Source organism: Sturnira hondurensis, unplaced genomic scaffold, assembly GCF_014824575.4.
Source record: "Sturnira hondurensis isolate 20B ecotype Veracruz unplaced genomic scaffold, ASM1482457v3 Scaffold0006505, whole genome shotgun sequence".
Classification (NCBI taxonomy): domain Eukaryota; kingdom Metazoa; phylum Chordata; class Mammalia; order Chiroptera; family Phyllostomidae; genus Sturnira; species Sturnira hondurensis.
Window position 1 is genome coordinate 2,333,588 of NW_028079136.1, and position 20,372 is coordinate 2,353,959.

Genomic DNA, 20,372 nt, shown 5'->3' on the forward strand with positions numbered 1-20,372 from the left:
TCTATGGTAGGACTTGGTAAACCACAGAAGTATTTTTTGATGTGAGTCAAAATTATAATCTCTAGTAACTGGAACTTCTGATAAAAAGGACTCCTGGTAATAGTTTTCACAGTGAGGTCTCAGAAATGCTACAAAATCTGGACATTCTAAAATGTCAAGCAGACAACACGTTTTGGTGGGAAGTATATACCAGCACCCCTACCTCTACCACAGCAATGAATTCCGAAGGCCACAGAAGGTCATGCCCGGGGAAGTCTGTGTTTTGGGCTAGATGGGATAGCAAGGTCTCTTTCACCCTCAGTTGTCACTGCGTGGCAGGTAGTGGGAGGGGAGGGGTGAGCCAGCGTGAGACAGCCCCTTCCCCACTGCCCACATCACACCTGTGGCTGGGTTCCCCAGGCAGCGGGACCCCCAGAGAATACCTCCTGTGGATTAAAATTTGGTTTGCTAGCAGGGAGTACTTCTGCAAGAGGAAGAATGCAGACACAGGGCTGCCCTAACCCCTGTCCACACCCCCAAGGAGGGGTACAGGATAGGCATGGCCATTAAGGCTTCTGCTGGACAAATTAAGTGGACTCAGCTTGCTGAGATGATGGAAAGGTTCTCATCTAGATGTCCAAATGGAGATGGACCAAGTATAGATCCAAGACCAAGAGGCTCCACACAACGTTGGCGTCATTAGCAGATGCATTACCGGAAACTTCACGGGCATTTAATCTCCTAAGTGTTTCAGGGGGCGGTGAGCACTTCAGAGTCTAATTCATCTTCTTTGTCTTCATTACAGAGAGCTCTCTGATCACCTTAATCCTTCCTCTGCCTCAGGAAAGAGCCATTTGTTTCTTTAATGGGAACACTCTCACTAGCTAAGTGGTTGCTCTGAGTCAGGGCAGAAGGTGAGCCATCCTAAGGATGGTGGGAGTTGTGACTGGCTCAAACTTAAAGGGTGGGGTGAAAAGGAAAGAAGAGGGATGAGAAAGGTGAGACTGGGGGGGGGGGGGCGGGGGGGCGAGGTGGTTAGGGAGTGGGGCAGAAAAACTCCTGAGTCCAGAGTCAGAGAGTTGCCCTCTACATAGAACTTTACCACATTCTCTCTCCCCCCTGAACCCCCTCCTTCCTAGGAATCAATGAGGTTTCAAGAGGGGCCAGTCATTCGTCATGATAAAACAAGGGCCTCTGCACATAGGGCATAGGGGATGTCTAGGCTGAAAGAGATCACCTCCCTTTTACAGATAAGCAAACTCTACTCCAGAGGTCCCCCACTCAGGGCAGCGTGCCACACATCCAAAGGCCAATAAGAGTAATAACATTGACATGAGCTTCCATTTATTTAATAGTTTCTTTGTGCCAGGAGTTGTACCATGAGGTTCTATTCATTCATCTATTTAATTCTCACTTCAACTTTGTGAAGTACATTTTATTCAGCCACATACACAAATGAGAAAAGTAAGGATTAGAATGAAATGTCTAAAGTTATATGATTATCACAGCAGAGGATCCTTGAACCCAGGTTCATCTGACTCCAAAATTCCTGTTCTTTTTGATGTACTGCTGGATCCTGTATGAAATGACCAGAGTTGGCCACAGAGAGGCATGTGAAGGTGAAGAGACCTCATAATGCGTTAGGAAGATGAGAGGTCCGGCAACTGGAGGTATCTTGCTGAAGAAGAGGGGAGAAGGAGCAAGGCACACCACACAGGGTGGGCCTCTAGCCACATTCCCCGCAGCCAAAGGCAGTGACTGCAGTGCACATTGGGCAGGTCCCCCTCAGAAACCGAGCAGGCCATTGGCCATCCCTCTGTACCTGTCTGTACTCCCCGTGTACCTTGTTTGTGTGGGGAGCTTGTTCACCTCTAAGAAGTGAAAGACTCGACCAGAAGGGAAGTCAGAAATCCTACTGTGGTTGGCTTGGGAGGGCAAGTTAAGGATGTTGAATAATTCATTCTTCATGCTCTTTCTGGGGGCATTAAGTTTTTAAAAACAATATTTATCATGTATTAAGGACTAAGTAGGAGCTAGGCATTGTGTCAGGTTCTTTACAAAGATTATCTCACTCACCCTCACTATAACCCTGTGAGGTGGACATTCATGTCCCAATTAACAGAAGAGAACACCAACACCCAGGAGGCTGTGACCTGCCCAAATCACCAATGAATAAATGACGAAGATCAATACTCAGTCTCTCTGACGACACAGCTACATGACCTCCACTTCATTTTCAAAGAGGACAGGAGATGACAGTCAAAGACCATCTAAGTCAGCCAAAGTCAGGCCAGGATTGAAATGCTGGCTAGCAACTTGCCAACCCTATGATTTGGGGGGCATCCTTTTGAGCCTCAAGACCATTATCTGTCAAATGGAGCAAATATTACCAGCTTCATAGAATGATTAGAAACCCCAGAGGCAAATGCTTATATACTGGAAAATTTGCCCTGAATGTGAGTTTCTATGGACAGTGATTTGTTGGTAACTGCTCTGCCTGGCTTCAGGAGTTGTAACTGCCCCCCATGGATAAGGCTGAGTGAGTGAGACCTGAGTGAGTGACCTCCGGAATGCAAGCCACTAAGGAGACAAAGCTTATCTCCCTGGCAGCAGCGCTGCTTCTGCTTTATCCCCTGCCCCCAACGCTTGGTCGGTTAGTCAGTGATGGGTAAGACCCCCTCAGAGGAGGGGCAATCTAACCCAGACATGATCACTTGGGAGGCTCTCAAGGAAGGACTCAGAGGGCTGCAACAAAGAGGGAGTGATGGACCCTCGCCCCCCGGCTATTCTGACATGGCCTGAGTCCCCATTTCCGTCTGGGAGAAGCGCTTCCTGGCTCTAATCCACTTAAGCCTAAAAACCTATGACCGGGAAGACGGTACAGCTCTTTGCTAGCTAGAGCGGGATCCAGGTTGATCGGGCATAAGAAAGAATTCACAAAGTCCTGTGAAGCCTGCTTTGCTAAGAGTGCTTTCATTCATATGATAAGGGTCTGAGCAGGAAATGAGTATGTCTCCCAAAGTTTCTGCAACCCCCTTACCTAACAGACACTGACTCAGACTAAGTCCTCAGATTTCTTTGAAATGTTATCTACTGTTTGATCCTTGCCACCTGTATCCCTGTGCATTACCACCCAAAAGTGCCGGTTCTTGGTCCTTCTCCTCTGAGAGATTGACCACCTCTCCTTCCCAAGCAGATCATGTCTTGGTAGCTTCACCGCCATCCATGGTGAACAGGGGGACTTGCTGGCAAAGCTGCCCCCACAGTGATTCTAAGGGTAAGAAAGAACGAATGAAGTGCAACCCACTTCTTCGTAACAGAGGCCTTAAGAAATCCCAGGGAAGTATAAACACGAACTATGCTCTGGGGAGGGGGAGAGAGAGAACTGACATGAAATAACTGAGAATGAATAAATATCATTAGAAAAGTCAACACTGTGTTGTGAGGTGTGGCCTGCAGAGACCCAGAGCCATCAGGGAGGGCTTTGCAAGGCTTGCTGGGTAGGAGCTGGAATGTGAAGATACGGCAGGTTTACTAGGTAATGAGGCTAACCAAACAGGCAGGGATTGGAGACTCAGAGGCAGACAAGGATGAGCTGGGTTGGGGGTTAGGGATCATCTAACTAACTTAGAGCTCAGGCACCTGGTAGAATTAACAGAGACCTGAAACCCACCTGATCCACCACCCCACCCTAGGGTAGGGAAATGAGAGGCTGAGTATGTCTGAGATGGAACAGGGCAGAATACCAGAACTGCAGAACTCAAAGCCCCTTAAAATCCCCTCACTCAATGTTTTCAGATACATTAACAGTAACATCCTTTTTTCCCAACAAAACTTTATATTTGGAGCTCAGATATACAAAAACATTAAGACAGATGCAGAGGCTATGAGGCCCAGAATCAAGGATCTACCCCAAGCCTCTGTTTTCATGGACACAGAGAAGAGACAAAACTAGCTGCAGGTCACAGTGTCAGACAGGCACTGACAAGAGTGGGACACAGACTTTTGGCATAGGTCCAGGGACCTTCCCATGATGTCCCTGCCTCCTAGAATGGACAGGTGTGAATGGAGATACAGAAAGGTCTGCAGTGGTTGGGATGGAGGGGAGGTGAATGGGCTCAAGAAGATGCTCCACGGGCAAGGAGGCACGCCGCAACATTTTCTACAGAATGAGACTAGCAGGACTGACTGAGGGCAGCAGGCCATGCTGCCCACCCCAGGACCTAAGCCCTGACCTCCTGACTTCTGTCCTCCTGGTGACAGGCCCTGTGCCTGGTCTCTCCCGAGCTTCTCACCTGGTCCCGGGTATAAGGCGTGTCCACTCTCTGCTTGTCACTGCAGGCTTCCAGCAGGACGCGGATGGCGTTCAGTTGCAAGAGCATCTCGCAGGCCATCGTGTCAAAGAAGGTGATGTTGGCAAGGGCCGCAGAGGCCAGCAGGAAGACTTCCCCAGACGACGCCTCTTGGCACAGTTCTGGTGGGCAAAGAGGCAAGAAAGAGCTTCCACTGAAAAGTGCTTTCACATTGGTTTTCTCATTGGTTCCCACCATAGCTCTGGGAGAAAATCTGGGCAAGAGTTATAACACCCACTTCCCAAATGAGGAGAGTGGTTATTCAAGAGGGAAATGTATCTGTCTGCATAAGCAGTAGAGCTGGGACTTGAATCCCAGTGCATGACTCCTATTCACTTCTCTATGCAACAAGTATCTCCTGAGTGAACACAATGTACCAGGCACTGCTGGTGTCCTGGGATGATATGGTGGGCAAAACAGATCAGGTCTTTGTCCCTGCAGAGCCCACATCCTAGTAGTAGACAGGGAAAAAATTGAGCATTTAAAAAATTAACATAAATGGTTACAAATTATAATAAATATAAGGGAGAAAATAAACAAATGTTAAAAGAGAGAATAATTAGAAGCCCAATGGGGTACATAAGGAAAGTCTCCTTGGGAATGTGACAGCTGAGTCCTTAACAGAAAAATGGGGCAATCAGGAGAATATTTGGGTGAAGAGTATGTTCCAGGTCAAAGGAACAGCATGTACAAAGGCCCTGAGGCGGGAGAGAGCTCCTGGCCCATTTACATCCCCACTAACATACACTAAACTGTTGCTGCATTTGCCTGGAGAAAAGGGCTAAAGTTAAAACATAAAGGTTCTGCCTCTCAAGCTGCCATCAGCAAAGCTTCAGTATCTCCTTTTGGTCCCAGAATAAGCCCTATACCAAGACTCTGAAGAGGTTTTTGCTCTCAGACCCTAGTGGTCACAACCCAGACTTAAGCAGATTTCCCTACTAAGACATCTGTAATAGTACTGGTAGCTATGATGGATCTCTAAGGCAGGGAGGACCACCCCCAATCCCTGCATCCCTCCACCACCTAATACATTCGCCCATGGGCTCCACTTGACCTAGAATGGATTCTTGCCTTAGGAGAAGGCATAGAAGGTCTCTGTCCATGGTGCTGCCTGCCCATCTTAATGGATCTGACTTCTGACTCTCAGCTCCAATTAGACTATCTATCAAGGTTCTTCCTGGGTCCCAGCCCTCTGCTACTGATAACACCTCTATGAAAATACAGGAAGAAAAGCCACACCTCAGGAAAATGATCCCAGAGGAGAAATGAAGTTTCCAAGACATACTGAACTATGTTTTATCCTGATCTTTAGTTCTTGCTTCCAAAGAGTCTGTACTTCTAGGTTCTGACATTGAAACCGGCACTTTTGGGCACCTTCCAGTGCTCGGTCCCTACCTACAAAGGGACACAAAATAATGTTAGTTGAGGCCCCGCAGTGTGCCTTGCACTTTGCCATTAAATTCTCAGCACCCTTACAGTAGAAAATGGTTGTCTCCCTTTACGGAGGTAGAAGCTGAGACTCGGAGAGGCCAGGAGCCGCAGCAGCTACAATTTACCCTGAGTGTTCACTCTGTGCAAGGCACTGCTGTACAGTGTTTTCCCTCATTAGGTCATTCCATCCTCACAGCCACCAATTTCTACCATGGTTTTTTACATGAAGGAACTGAGGATCCAAGTGTTAAGTGATTTCCCAACATTTTGGACTTGAGGATTGTTGGCAATTGCTGAAACCTAGAATCAAATCTAGGACTGCCTAGCTCCAAAGTCCCCACTCTTCCTGTCCTCCAGGATGCCTCCTGTCTCCAGGCCTAAGATGTATTCCCAGTGATGCTCCTGCAGATCCAGGGTTCAGTTCCACCAGCAGGGCACTGTCTGCCTCTGGGCATCCCCGCTCCCACCACCCAGGGGTGACCACTAAACAACTCAGAATCCATCTCAGCATCCATGCTAAAGACAATGGACGAGCCAAGGAATGGAGAACTCTGTTGACCCCCCTTTTCTGATGATTGCCCTGTCCTCTCATTATTAGGGGAGGGAAAACCAACCCCTTCCAGGCCACCTCCCCACATCCAGAGGTCAGGGTGAGACCATAGGACTCAGTCGCCTACTATGCTTCAGGATCTCTCCTGGGTCTGAACACCCACCCTCATTCTTATGCAGTCACCATTGCTGCCGACACAGCAATTAACACAACCATCTAAGTGCCTTTTAATTTGGGTGCACATTGATCTGGTACACATTTACAGTCTGAGTCACCTGGGATGTGTTAGGAAGATTAAATTGAGGAGTCCAGTGACTCATTTATAAATGTTTCCAGGGAATGGCAAGAAGTTGGAGGGCTATTTCCCACCAAAGAACAGAGCCCTGGCGCCCTGCCCAGCAGATAGCTCCCATCTGCTGACTCTCGGGGCAGATGCCACAATATATCTTCCTCGGAGTGAAGTAAATAGGGAGTCTCCTCTTCTCTCGGGAGAGATCCAGTCCAGGCAAAGAAGTAGGAATGGCTATAGTGAAAGTTCATTTGGACTTTATTTATATGTTACGATGTTTAAATGGTTTTTTAAATCATTTACAAATTAGGAGATTCTCGACAAAGTTTAGGATTTTTGTCTTATCTTTAAAAATAAGCCTTTTGAGTCCTGGCTGGTATGGCTCAGTGGATTGAGTGTGGGCTGAGAATCAAAGGGTCGCCAGTTCAATTCCCAGTCAGGGCACATGCCTGGGTTGCGGGCCAGGTCCCCAGTGAGGGCCATGTGAGAGGCAACCACACACTAATGTTTCTTTCCCTCTCTTTCTCCCTCCCTTCCTCTTTCTCTAAAAATAAATAAATAAAACCTTAAAAAAAGAAGCCTTCCCCCCATGGCAAAAGTCAGCTGGAGTTTATTGGTGACTGTCCCCCTTTAGTCCCTGCAGATGCCTTTCCGCTCCATAAAGGACTCAAATTTGCTTATTGCCTCCGTCCATCCAGACTTCTCAACTCATTTATGTTCCCTGCCTGGCTCTGGTGACTGACTGAATGTGACATTCCCAGCAGAGGTAAGCCCTAACACTGTTCTGTGGCCTTGAGAAAGCCCCGTGACCTCTCAGGACCTTGGTTTCTTCTCCTATAAAGTGTACATTAAAGTTTATGATCTCTTGAGTTCCCTCCAGCTGAGACTTTTAATAACTGGCTTCTGCATTTTCTTGACTTTGAATAAATGTGCATGTTGGCAAACTGATTTTTCCCCATGGGGCCTGTGGGTGCCACTGCCCCAGGGACTAGAATCAGCCGTAAAGAGCCTGCTTTGTGCAAAATAATTGTACATTCTCCAAATTCTAGAACTAGAGGACCCCTTGAGAGAAATGGGTTCCAAACCCTTGTTTTATACATTAGGAAAATTGTAAAGTGAGCTTTACAATGGGACGTGGCAGGGAGTTGGCCGCATCTCACCCAGTGCCTGCACAGGGCTGCTGGGCCGTAGCTCTTTGCAGAATGGGTGAATGAAAGGGCGAAAGTCCAAACCCAAGTGTTCTGACTCCAAGGCCCGTGTTCTGTGTTGCCCCTAGATTCGTGCTGTTCCAGATATTCCCCACCCTGGCGCTAACCTGACATTTTGTGACAAAATTAATTGGCATTCAGTTTCAATAAGATATGCATGAAGGGACAGTGAGAGAGGAGGATAGAAGCAGAAACACAGATCACCCCCACCACTTACAAAGCTAAGAATGTGAGGGTGTGGTTTGCAAAACAAATTTCCTGAGGATTGTGACCCAGATGAGTTCTAGTTTCTGCAGTTTTGCAAAGAAAGATGGAGGAAGAGGATGTTCTTGATATTGGGCTGTGATTCTCCTGCCAGGAGGACATGTGTCTGAACAGAGAAACCCAGAAGAGTGAATGCTTTCCAGGCCCCAGGACTTGAGGCCATGATGGAGTGGCAGGTAGCATTGGGGCTGAACTGGTGCTCTCCGAGAAGCTGTCAACCCCAGTCATTGCCTTCACGTCCGTGGGGCACAACAGACTGAGATTGCAGGAACAAGATCATCAGAGCCTTTCTGACCAAGTACCTGAAATTTAAACCTCAAAATTTGAGGTCCCCTCTTCTCTGGGGTTTGCCCTGGTCTCTCATTGTAAAGGCCAATTCATCCCAATCTGACCTCAATAAAGGAGCTTCCAGAAGGGTGCGTGCATCTTAACGGAAGACTTGACACCAGAGCTATTCCAAGCCTGTCTTTGACGCTTCGATGGGGCTTCAGCTGCCGCAGTCACCTGTGCCACAGACGTGTGCAGCATGGCGAGATCTTCCTGGGCCTTCCTGAAGACAACTGTGGGAAGGCTCCCTCCCTCAGCGGTTCCCACCCACCCAGCATGACTCACTGACGAGAGCTGTCACGATCTCCTCCATGCTCTCCAGGAAGCTGCTGAGGTGCTGGGTGAAAGGCAGGTGTGGGGAAGTGACCTGGGCAACCACAGCTGCAGCCTCAGCCCGAGTGGCCTCTGAGTGGCTGTCGTCGGTCAGGATGTCAGCCAAGCACAGAACGCCGTCTACCTGCAGGGGGAGAGAGAGGGCACAGCCTAGGTATCCTGGGAAAACACCACTGCCCGTGATGGTCATGAGATGGAGAATCAAAGACCCCTCATGGCCCAGCCCTGGATCCCCAGAGACTCTGGAGGCCTATCCTTTGGCTCCAGCAGAGATCAGCGAGCTCCCATGGGCTTCTTAGAGAGCAGGCATCAAGCCCAGCCTCCCAGGGGTAGGCCCTGGTCATCTCTCATAGAAGAAACAGTCACTTAGCACTCTCCCGTCCCAGAGCTCCATCCTGGCCCCTCTTGCGTGCATGGTATGATATGGCATTGCTTAGTTTTTCCGATGCTGTTCTTCTCACACACCCACAGGGTGTTGCAGGGTTGAGAAGATGAAGCAGGTAATGGCAGATCCAGAAAGCATGCTTGACAAATGTTGGCTCTCTCCTCCCTCCCTTGGGTTAGCAGCAGGCTGAGGTCAGCATCTTTCCTCTCAACGTCTCTCCTTCCCCACCTTCCTGCACCACCCTCCTCCCCAGAAAGAGGGCTGCTTCCCTGGAGGGCTATCTCTCTGCCAGCCAGAGAGGAGCAGACTTGGGCACAGTGGGGCAGGAGCGCCAGATAAAGACTTCGCTGCCCAGTTCTGCCCCACTCAGACTGGCTCTTGGCCTAATAATAGCTTCTGCTTATTGAGTGCTTAATGTGTGCCAGCTACCACTCTAAGTGCATAAGGTAGTGCCCTACCTGATCCTTGAAGTAACCCTTTCAGGCCAGTGTCAGTATCATCCCTGGATTACCAGTGAAGAAACGGAGACACAGAAAGGTTCACTGACATGTCCCAAATCACAGACTCTAAAACTAGTCAGCTTGAGATTCTAACCCAAGTGTCCCAGCCTCAAAGCCCGTGGCTGTGAACAGGACATTCGACTCGCCTCAGAGAAGTGTCTCCTGAGCTCAGGCCCTCCGCCTCCACCAAGTGTCGGTGAATGAGACCTTTGGGAGAAAGGGGGGCCGTAACTAGTCAAGGTTAGCTCAGCAGTGCTACTGCAGCCCCGGGACACCAGCCTGCCTCAGGTGCCTGCAGCCAGGAACCAAGGGGTCCTTCCCTGCAAGAAGTCGGGGAGTAGGGAGGAGGCGCTTTGGGGAAATGCTCCCCACACCTGCCTCAGGCCTGAGGCTCGACACCCTGACTTCCTGTCAATCAGCTCCTGCCGTCTCCAGAGGCCTGCGTTGTTTGACTAATTTCCACCACTGAGTTCTGAGCCTCCCTTAAATGGCTCTTGGGAACTGTAAGGTCCATTAGCTCTGAAAGCCTTTGGCAATCCCAGACTCAAAAGAGACAAATGTGGAAACAAGAGCCCAGGGAACTGTCCTCAGTGAAACTCACCTGGATGTGCTTAATGAAAGAGGACAAACAGCAGTCAGGCCACCCCTGGCGGGACCGGTTCCTGCCAGCTGTCTGACTGACAGGCCCTCGGAGAAGGGCCTCGCTCAGGCCTGGAAGTCGGAAACAGCCCTATCACTGCCAACAAAAGAAACCTCTTAGGCCTGTCTGGCCTTCATCCCTTTCCTCCTTCCAGCACCATCCGAGGCTGTAGCCAGACAGGCAGGATCTCCCACAGGGGAACGCATCAATCATCCAGTCTCCCTAATCTCAGCTTGGACGCTGATGGAGTTACATCCCCAACCCAGTTGGGAACGCTGGTCAAACCCAAACTGAGTCCCCAACCCATGCTTGGGGACAAGCTGATGGGAAAACACCAGAGAGGCCAAAGAGTTGATGGTGCCCATGGGTATGGTGCTGCCCAAGGCCTGGACACCAGGCCAGCTCCCCAGCCCAGAATGCTGCTGGGCAGACCCACCAAGCACAATTTCCCGGAGCACATACTGTGTGCTAGGCCTTGTGCTGGAGTGGAGGGGCAGGGGACAGTGGGGCAATAGCCACTGTGTGACATGACTCCCAGTGAGGGAGAGGAAGCCTCCTGCAAGCCACCCTGACTTAACACCCACAGCCCAGAAGAAGGAGGTGGCCCTCCTTGTAATTCACACCCAAGCACATCTGCTGTCATGGCAGCATTTATCACACAGACTGGCCCTGTTTCTCCAGCGGGGGATCCTGTGGACCAGGTGTGCACTGGGGTTTCTCCAAAGCACATTCCTGGGCCCCACTCAGACCTATTCAACTGGACTCTGAGGAGACCTGGAATCTGCCTTTTAACAAGGTCTGCAGTGAACTTTACGCACCTGCAGTTTGGAGAGGCCCAACCGTGATGTGATTCTCTGCTCTCTTGTCTGCCTGTCTGCCTGTCTGTCTGTCCCGTTCCCCAGGAAGCTCTGCAAGCCTGGGGACCACAGCTTGCTCACTTGTGGCTGCTCCAGGCCAGGCAAATGGCAGGCTTTTCATAAACAGGGAATAGATTCAAGAGAGTAAAACTTGACAGAGGCCTCGAGGACACCTTAGCTGAGCAAAGGCAGAGGAAGAGCGATGCAGATGGAGGGCGTGTCGTGAGCAAAGGCCACAACAGCAAAGGGCAGCTGTGGAAAAATGGCCAGCCTGGAAACGTGGGTTCCACAGGTCCGTGACCCCAGGAGAGTGCCCCCAACTCCAACCTGCAATCTCTCTTCTGCCCTTAGCTTTCCCAGAGAAGAGGATCCGGTGTCCTGTCTGCACACCCGCCTACTGTCTCACATTCCCGCTAACTTGTTTTGGATGCTTCACATCACCGTTGGTAATTTATTAATTATGAACTTTGTCATCCTTTCAAAATGGAGCATATAGATATTGCAAATTCATAAGGCCTCAAAAGAAATGCAATGCACATCTGTACTGTATGTATGTGTGGACACCTAATGTCTGGAGAATCTAATCTTAGGAATAAAATAGCAGCAGAGAACCCCTTGAACACCATTTTTGATCTCCTGCCTCTGCCTTTCTCTGCCAGGGGGCCACTCCCCTGAATTATGTGCTTGTTACTTCCTTGTTTTCTATAGAGATGGTCTGAATGTGTATACTGTTCAGTTTTACAAGGTTTTGCATTTGACATAAAGGGGATTGTATTATATACAGAAATGTGCTAGAGTTCCCCAGTCAGCATGATGTTTGGGAAACTCCTTCCTGCTGATGCCTGGGGCTGAGGTCACCGCCGTGTAGTGTCTCATTGTATAAATCAATTGCAATTGAAAAGAGAATTCATCGGTGCATTCTCCTGTCAGTGGCCATTTGAGTCATTTCCCCATTTTGCTATAATGCACAGTGCTGCCAAAAATGTTCTAAATGTCTTCTGGGGCACACCTGCCAGTTTCTCTGGCAGCCTCAGTCTAGGAGGGGGACTACCATCCCGTCGAACCTGCACACCTGTAACTTTGCTGGCATTGCCAAACCGCTTTGCAGAACAGCTACAGCAGTCTACAGCCCCACCAGCCAGGTATTAACTCGTTTAACTCCATATTCTTGCCAGCATTTGGTCGTGTCAGATTTTAAACGTTTGCCATTTGGCTGGGTGTATAAAATTGTTATTCTAATATGCATGTCTCCATTTACTACGATGATGCTGGAAGTTTTTTTCATATGTTTTTGTTTTGCTTTGGTTTGGGTTACGGTTTCTAGCACGTGGATTTCCTCTTCTATGAAGTGCTTCTTCGTGCATTTTTCTACTTGGTGAATCGTCATGTGGGTCTATCTCCCAGGCCTTTGGCGCCAATGTTATCAACCTGACACTTAGCCTGCTGCCACCAGCTGCCACCAACTCTATCTCAGCAGCTCCAATTGGTTAGCTCTAAGGGGCCCCGCAGCACTGGGTTCTGGGCTCCCTTAACCAATTCCTGTAGCTTCAGCACATGCTAGACAGTTGCACCTACCTGGGTATGATTCCTGCCCCTGTATCTTGCTAGCTAGACAATTTTCTACCTACTTTGAGCCTTTATCTACAAAATGGGGATAAAAATACCAACCTTAGAGGACATTGGAGGGTGACTGAGATAACGCATGCACAATGCCTGCCACAAGGTGGAGCCATCATCCCACCTCACTCCCATCTGGTTGCGGCAGTCAGGGCTCTAGACCAGGGGCCCTGATCCTACCTCTTTCCTGCAGGTTCCTCTGGGACTGAGACCCTGCTGAGAGCTTCAGCTCTTAGGTTGGGGCCCCCAAATTTTCCCACCTTTGGCGACAGCCTTGGATCGTGCAGCCCAGAACTGGAACTTTTAAAAGCAGAGTATGTCCTGTTTTAATTCCTGACCAGGACCAAGAAGATGAATAACGACAATCCCTCAGAAGGGAGAGAGAGAAAGTCTCATCCCTGAGTCTCTTTATAGTTCAACAAACATTAGTGGAGCACATACCTTGTGAGAGGCGCTGTCCTCAGCCCTGATACAGAGATGAGTCAGGAAGAAGTAAGAGATAAAAAACAAAGACAGACATGAAAAACAGAGAGAGAAAGAGAGACGCATCACATGCTTAAAAGAAGTTGGGAGTTTATCGGGTGTAGAGCCCAGCCTCACAGTCTAACTTGGCCCACCTCCACCTGCAAAGAACTCTCTCCATCTCAGACTTCTTGCCTTCCTGGGACTCCCTGATACCCGATTTTGGGGGCTCAGCTCCTCCCTAGCTAACTACTAATTTCCATTTTGCATCCATCTAAGGTACCTATGCCAGGGTTTGTCACCTGCCCACTTTGCCCCATCTCAGTCCACGATGCCCAAACCCTAGCAGCCTAAAGTGACTCCTCGTGATGACCCTCCCCCTCATGCTGGCCCCCCACACACACACCCGGCCCTCTATCCCTGACTTTCTTCCATTTCAGACCTGCTGCTGGATCTTTCTAACTCCAAAACCAATTTGCCTGGATAGTCCACAGGCTCCTCAAACCTCGTGCACTTACCCCTGAAGTGGTCATCTTCCATGTCTTTCCTCCTCGCTCCCCTCTCAGACCCAGGTGAGAAACCACCTCCTCCAGAGACAGGCACCGGCCTCCCCCAGACAGAAGGTCTCTGTCCTCCCCACTGCCCACCCACCTTGACCTGAACACAACCACAGCGCTGGTGGTGGACCATTATTATCAGTGGGCATGCTCATCCCTGCACTAGGTTTGAGATGCTCTGGGAAGCTTCCATTCTAAATGCTCTGTGGTCCCCAACACCTAGCTGAGGCCTGACCCATAGCAGTTCACTGGTCAAGTGCAGGCTGAATGATGAAGAAACAGAGGCCCAGAGAGGGGAAGAGCTTGCCTAAGCCACACAGCAAGTTAATGACAAGGCCAGGGCTTCCTCCCAGTCCCCTCTCCTAGCCTGTGCTCCCTATGCAGGGCCTTGGGAAGGTGAGGGAGGGCCAGCTGGCAAGAGGGCCTGGTCGGTGGAGGCTGCTCAGCTCAGCCACTGCAGAGAGCCCAGGAGTAGCCCAGCCTGAGGCCAGCTTCCCCAGACACTGGTCCCACTTCTGGATCACCTCCATCCCCAAAGCACCCACTTCCCACCCACAGACACAAACATAGTGATGCTAAGAGAACAATCTAATCAAAGTGCTTTCACATCCTAAAGAAATGGCTGCTGGGACTACTTATAGGTAATTAGCTCTTACATGGAGTGGGATGGGCCTGGGCTGTGGCCAACCTCCCTCATGGGAGGACAGGCAAGTGGTGGTGAGGCTGTCAGGGCCGGGTCAGCACCTGAGCAGCCAGACCGCTGCCCCTGGAGAATGGACACGGAGGGTGCCCAGGCCCAGGAAACACTGAGGTTCTTCCTGAGCAATGGGACAAGGGGCAGAAGAACCCCAAATATATAGTACACACCACCAAGATCTGTGAGCGGTGTGCTCCCACTGATTACTGGAAAGTCACCCACGTGGCTTCTGTGGGGATATCTAAGGGCACAGGCTGGTCTACAAAGGCCCAGCATATATCACTGGTGCTGGTCTGCTAATCTCCAGTTCCTTTTTACATGTTTAGTCTGTAGAGAAAGGCAGAGGAATCGGTCGCTGGGTTGCAATAGCCAAACAGAATCATGCAAATGCAGGGAGGGAGCATGACCTAAAGATTTTGAAACGTCCTCCTTCTTCCCATCCACTCAGACACCGACATTCTGCATAAAAAAGGAAAACAGTCGATGGGGAAGTACAAAGCAGCTGGACTCCTGCTCCTGGGACCAGGCAGGATGGACCTGTTTGCCCAGGGAAGAGCCAGAGGGGAAGTTTAATCACCATCAGAGAGGAAAACAAGGGTCACATCTGAGGGAGCAAACACAAGGGTCAGCCAAGGGGCAGAGCGAGGCTTTGCCCAGAGTAAACGAGCCCGTGGGCCGTGTACTCAGAAGCAGGATCTGAACGTGGATGGAAGCCAGACCAGAACAAGGCTCAGGACAGAGTCTGTGAGCCGCGCTTTATGCAGTGAGGTGTTCCCCGTAAGGTGGTAGAGCTAACAACTCAATAAAAGCTACAGAAAGTGAAAGAGGCCTCTATCCTCCTCCCAGACTCATGTGTCCCAGACCCCTCTCAGCCTTTTCTTACTATTTCAAACAAGAATCTTTGATTAAAAGTTAAGTGCCAAAGTGGATAAATACAAATATTAATAAGTAACAGGGAATGGAACGGTGGATGAAAGAGACGATGTTTGGCAAGCAAGTCAGTGAGGTAGAAAGAACTGAGTCTTTGAGGTGGAAAGAAATCAAGAATTAAATCACTTAATAATATAAAAAGAAAATAATTTCCCTGTCAAGCAGATGGTTTCTCTTATATATAATTTCCCTTATAGCAGATTGTCAAACAGATGCCCTGAAGGTATTGGGGGGGGGTGAGGGGGTGAGGGGACTGGAGTTTGTGAGGGGGCATCAAGAGGTCCCTAAGACCTTGTCCATTTCCCTTGGGGTTAGAATTGTTAATATTATGTCAATTGTTAATATTATGGCTCATAATTAGCCATAATTATTAGGCATGTGCTAAAGTGAAAATATCGAGTTTTCAGCAAAGCACCACTGGGTACAGCTGGGATCTGAATTGCACCAAAAGGTCTCCAGCTCACCGGTTCTCGGCCTCGTTCTCAGACGATTGGAATCACCCAGGGAAGGTTTCAAATACTAATGCCCAGGCTCCACCATGAGAAGTTCTGATGTAATGGGTGTGAGGTGGAGGAGTCTTGGCAGAGTGTTTTAAAAAATTCCTTAAGTAGCACCGGTGGGGACCCCGGGTTGAACACCATCCTTCCGGAGGGGCCTGCAGGACAGTGGACGTCCCCGGAGACGTCCAGGAGAAGAGTCTGGGTGTGTTCACAAGGCAGCCATGCTGCTTGCTGACCTGGGGACACGAGCAAGACATTTACATTCTCGGAGCCGTGGTCTTCCAGTTCCTAAAATGATAGTGATGTCACACTCCATGGTGAAAGAGGGAATCAGATGTTAAAATCGTTCCCTCCGAAATCAGTGACAAGACAGAGACACCAACTTTTGCCATTCCTAGTGGACATTTTACAGTGGCCCTCGCTGAGGCCGTGTGACAGGGAAATAAAGTAAAAAGGTGTAATGGTTGGAAAAGAGGAAGCCGACTGTTACAGTGCTCAGCTCTCAAACTGTGTACCTCTGCACACAATCCAAATCTGTACAAAATCCAAAAGCACCATTCAAATTAATTGGCACGGAAATTAGATATAATATTCAAAACTGTATTTTATGTAATTAGCCACAAACAATTACAAAATAAAAATTTTGCCCTGGCTGGTGTGGCTCAGTGGTTTGAGTGCCGGCCTGTGAGCCAAGGGGTTGCCGGTTTGATTCCCAGTCAGGGCACATGCCTGGGGTGCAGGCCAGGTTCCTAGTTGGGGGCGTGCAAGAGGCAGCCAACTGATTTTTCTCTCCTTCTCTTTCTCCCTCCCTTACGCTCTCTCTGAAAATAAATCAAAACTTTAAAATAAATAAATAAATAAAAATTTAAAAATAATTCTTTTTAAATAATAATTTAAAATAATAATAAAATCTTTAAAATAAATAAATGAATAAAAATTTAAAAATCCTACATCAGCATAAAAACATATCTGGAAATAAGTCTAAAATAGATGTGTAAGATGTCGACACTAAAAACTCAAAGTGTTGCGGAGAGAAATTACAGGCAGTCTGTGTAAGGCGGGAGGTATACTGCATTTATTGATCAGAATACCTCTTATTGTTCAAAATGCCAACTGTCCCAAAATTTCTTTATATATTTAAAGAAATTCCAATCAAAATCTCAGCAGTTGCGTTCATGACATTAACAAGCTTATTCTAAAATATACATAGAATCGCCAAGATAACCTTAGAGAAGAACAAAGTTGTAGGATTTATATTACTAAATACAAAATATTATTATTTTGTTATTCCGTTATTCAGGAACTCAACCACTGCCATATTGGCTCCCACAAAAAAAATGGCCAAAGACACTGCAGGAACAGAAAACACCCAAAGACAGACTCGCACACACATCATCACTTTCTTAGAACAGAACGACCACTGCAGTTCAGGGGCGAAAGGGCGGCCCTTTGGATCAATGGTGTTGCTTCCACTGAATATCACTTGGAAAACACTCACCCTTGAACACCACTGAAAAAATTTTCATCTGAATAGATCACACACTTCAATGTAAAAGGTACAAAAATAAACCTCCTAGAGGAAACACACTAGGAGGCTATCTTCACAATTCTGGAAAAAACAAGCATTATTTTTACATATTTTATTTTTCAATTATAGTTCACATTTAGTATTATTTTGTATTAGTTTCAGGTGCACGGCACAGCGATTAGACAATCGTGCACTTTACAAAGTGGTCCCTCCAATAAGTCTCGCGGCCCCTGCACCTGGCACCGCACACGGTTATCACAACATTGTTGTCTACATCCCCTATGCTGTGCTGTACATCTCTGTGCCTATTTCGTAACTACTGATTTGTGAGTCTTAATCCCTTCCCCTTTCACACTCGCCACCCCCAAACTCCCTCCCCAGAGAACAGACAACTGCCAGTCTGTTCACTGTACCTGTGAGTCGGTAAAAACAAACAGGTTTCAAATGTACACAAGAAGTACTAACTACAAAAGAAAATATCTATAAATTGGACTTTATGAACATTAAGAATTTCCATTCATCAGAAGACACCATTAAGAGAATGAAAAAGCAAACCACTGGCTGAAAATATATATTCTCAATACATCTATCTGACAAAGGACTCATATGTAGAATATTTTTTAAGTTTATAAAAAGAAATTCAATAAGAAAAAGACAAACAACTCCATTTTTTTAAGTGGGCAGAAGTCTCAGACCAACATTTCACAAAAGACAATAATCAAACGGTCAGTAAGAATGTGGGAAAATGCTAGAAAATCATTACTCACCAGGGAAAGAAAATGAAAATCATCATGAGAAACGACCATACACCCAAGCAAGTCGCAGCCAGGGTGCTGTTTGTGCAGCTCCCACAAAGCTGCAAACTTCTTTGTGCTTTTGATGCAGCCCAAGGATAATGAGGGGGGGGGGGGTGTTCATTATCTGTGTGTGTCCTCCTGTCTCCCCCCACCCTCATTTCTCCCTAGGTCTCTTCCTCTGTCTCGTCACCCTCTCCCCTCCCTGTCAGGGTTTATCATACCACTTACATATGATGAGATCTCACATCTCATCTGGGCTTTGGAGAGTTGCCAGGTCAAAACAGAGTGAGTAAGGGGCGAAGCTGGGCATGGCATGCAGTCCTGCTTACCCAAGAGGCAGTGTGCTGGGGGCAGCTTGCTCTTAGGGGTCCTTCAGTGGCTGAGGGGTCTGGAGTTTTCCCAGGGAGAAGTGGGAGGCTTAGGCTAAGTGTGGTGTTCCAACAAGGCATGCTGATGCCTTGATCCAACAAGGCATGCTGATGATTTGCTGATGGAAGTCAAGTTGGAGACCTATTACATTGCAAGATGTATCCACATTCTCCTTCTGGAAGAGCCTGGCTCAGTAAGAAGAATATGCTGCTGTCTTGCATTTGTAAGTCTTCCCGCCAATACACAGGACACACACCAGACACACGGACCCTGCCCTTGGTTTCTGACGAAGTTCCAGGAGCAAACAGCCCCTAAGCATCCTGGCAGGACTGCCACTGCCACTTCTGACCACCAGAGGCCGCTGTTGTACAGTGCGTGGGGACCACCAAAGAGCTTTCGTCTACTGCTACACTAAGGACTCAGGCCACCAGGTGGCCCCACGCCATCTCCAGACTCAGGTTGCACCTTGCACTTGAACTGCAGCACTTAAGACAGCTGGGCCTTCCTTCAGTCTAGACAATACTGGCTAGTAATCTCAGCATGAATGGTTGCATTACAGGCAGGGAAGGAGGGGAAGATGGGGCAGTGTGCCTAATTTTGTTCTCACTTCTTCACATCCTGGCCTTCTTCAAGTCCCCCCATCACCACCCCCAACCTCCTGCAAACAGGAAAGATGGACTAGGCAGTAGGGAAGCCCATTTGCAGGGCTGGGGAAGGTGATAGTGGCAGTCTGCACTCCAATCTGCCTAATGGCCAGTCACAGCACAGACAGCTGACCTGGCACCCTGAGGTTCTCTGCCCAGTTCTAGCCGATTCCCCAGGGCAACCGAAAGCCTGTGCCATGGGGGTGAGAGGTGAAAGAAGTGATAAGCCTACCTGAGTTAAGGCCCAAAGAGATATGTGGGATCATCTTGGATCTCCATTCAAAAGCATTCTTTTTCTCCCTCCCTCCCACCCTGAGGCAAAGGAGAGGCTGCAAGTGTTTCTTGCCTGGCATTCATAGCTCCTGGCTCCCTACCCAGCCTCACTTACATGTTAGAACCAACTCAATCAAGATGACAAAGTCGTCTTGCCTTGGGTCTGCATACTATGCCTCTTTCAGCTGGGAGGGGGGAGTTGTAGCAACCTGCACTTCTGGCAGGGAGCAAAAGCGTGCAGGTCCCATCCCAGGCTCTGCCTCTCCCAGTGTCCCTATGCCTTCCAGCCTCAACGTCCCCTTCTATAAAAAGGCCAGAACCATCTCTCCCTGCCTTCCTTGAAAATGATTGTGAGAGTCAGATAAGCAAAATGATAAGAAAACACTTGTTAACTTTATTTTTCAAATATTACCTATTTCTGCCCACCTGTAGCCCTGCAGGGAGCAGGCACTAGAACATCAGCACTCCTCGCCAACCCCCTTGCTCCCGTTCCCTCCTGCCCAGAGTCTCTGCCATTTCAGCAGCTGGGCCCAGGACTCCCAGAGGCCTTGGTCTCCCTGCTGCACCGGCTGCTTCACAGGAAAAGTGCAATGAAAGAATGAATCAGTAGCGTGATTAGATGGGGGCTGGGTAAGTGAGTGAGCAAGTCAGTGACAGAGTTGGAAGTGACTGGCCGGATGAGGCAAGGAATGAAGAAGCAGATGACTACGTGACTTGATGTGAATGCGTGGGTAACAGAATCTATGACTCCAAATGCCCCAAACCCAGCAGAGCTGACGCCGTGCAGCAGGCCCGGGAATGGATGGGATGTCTGGTGACCTGACTAGACCCACATCACTGCCGCCAACATCTGTGCATGATTTAATGAACCTCTTTAAGTTTG

At 48.7% G+C, this 20,372-nt stretch overlaps 1 protein-coding gene across 2 annotated transcripts in view; it reads right to left on the reverse strand.

Moving 5' to 3' along the window:
* INSC (INSC spindle orientation adaptor protein) overlaps positions 1 to 20,372 on the reverse strand; it is a 115,416-nt gene that overhangs the window by 15,777 nt on the left and 79,267 nt on the right. For both annotated transcript variants that reach the window (XM_037050167.1, XM_037050168.1), the window contains exons 8-9: positions 8,686 to 8,857; positions 4,275 to 4,453 (exon numbers count right to left, since the gene is read on the reverse strand). In XM_037050167.1, coding sequence (XP_036906062.1) covers positions 4,275 to 4,453; positions 8,686 to 8,857 — 351 coding nt within the window. The remainder of the gene's footprint in view (positions 1 to 4,274; positions 4,454 to 8,685; positions 8,858 to 20,372) is intronic.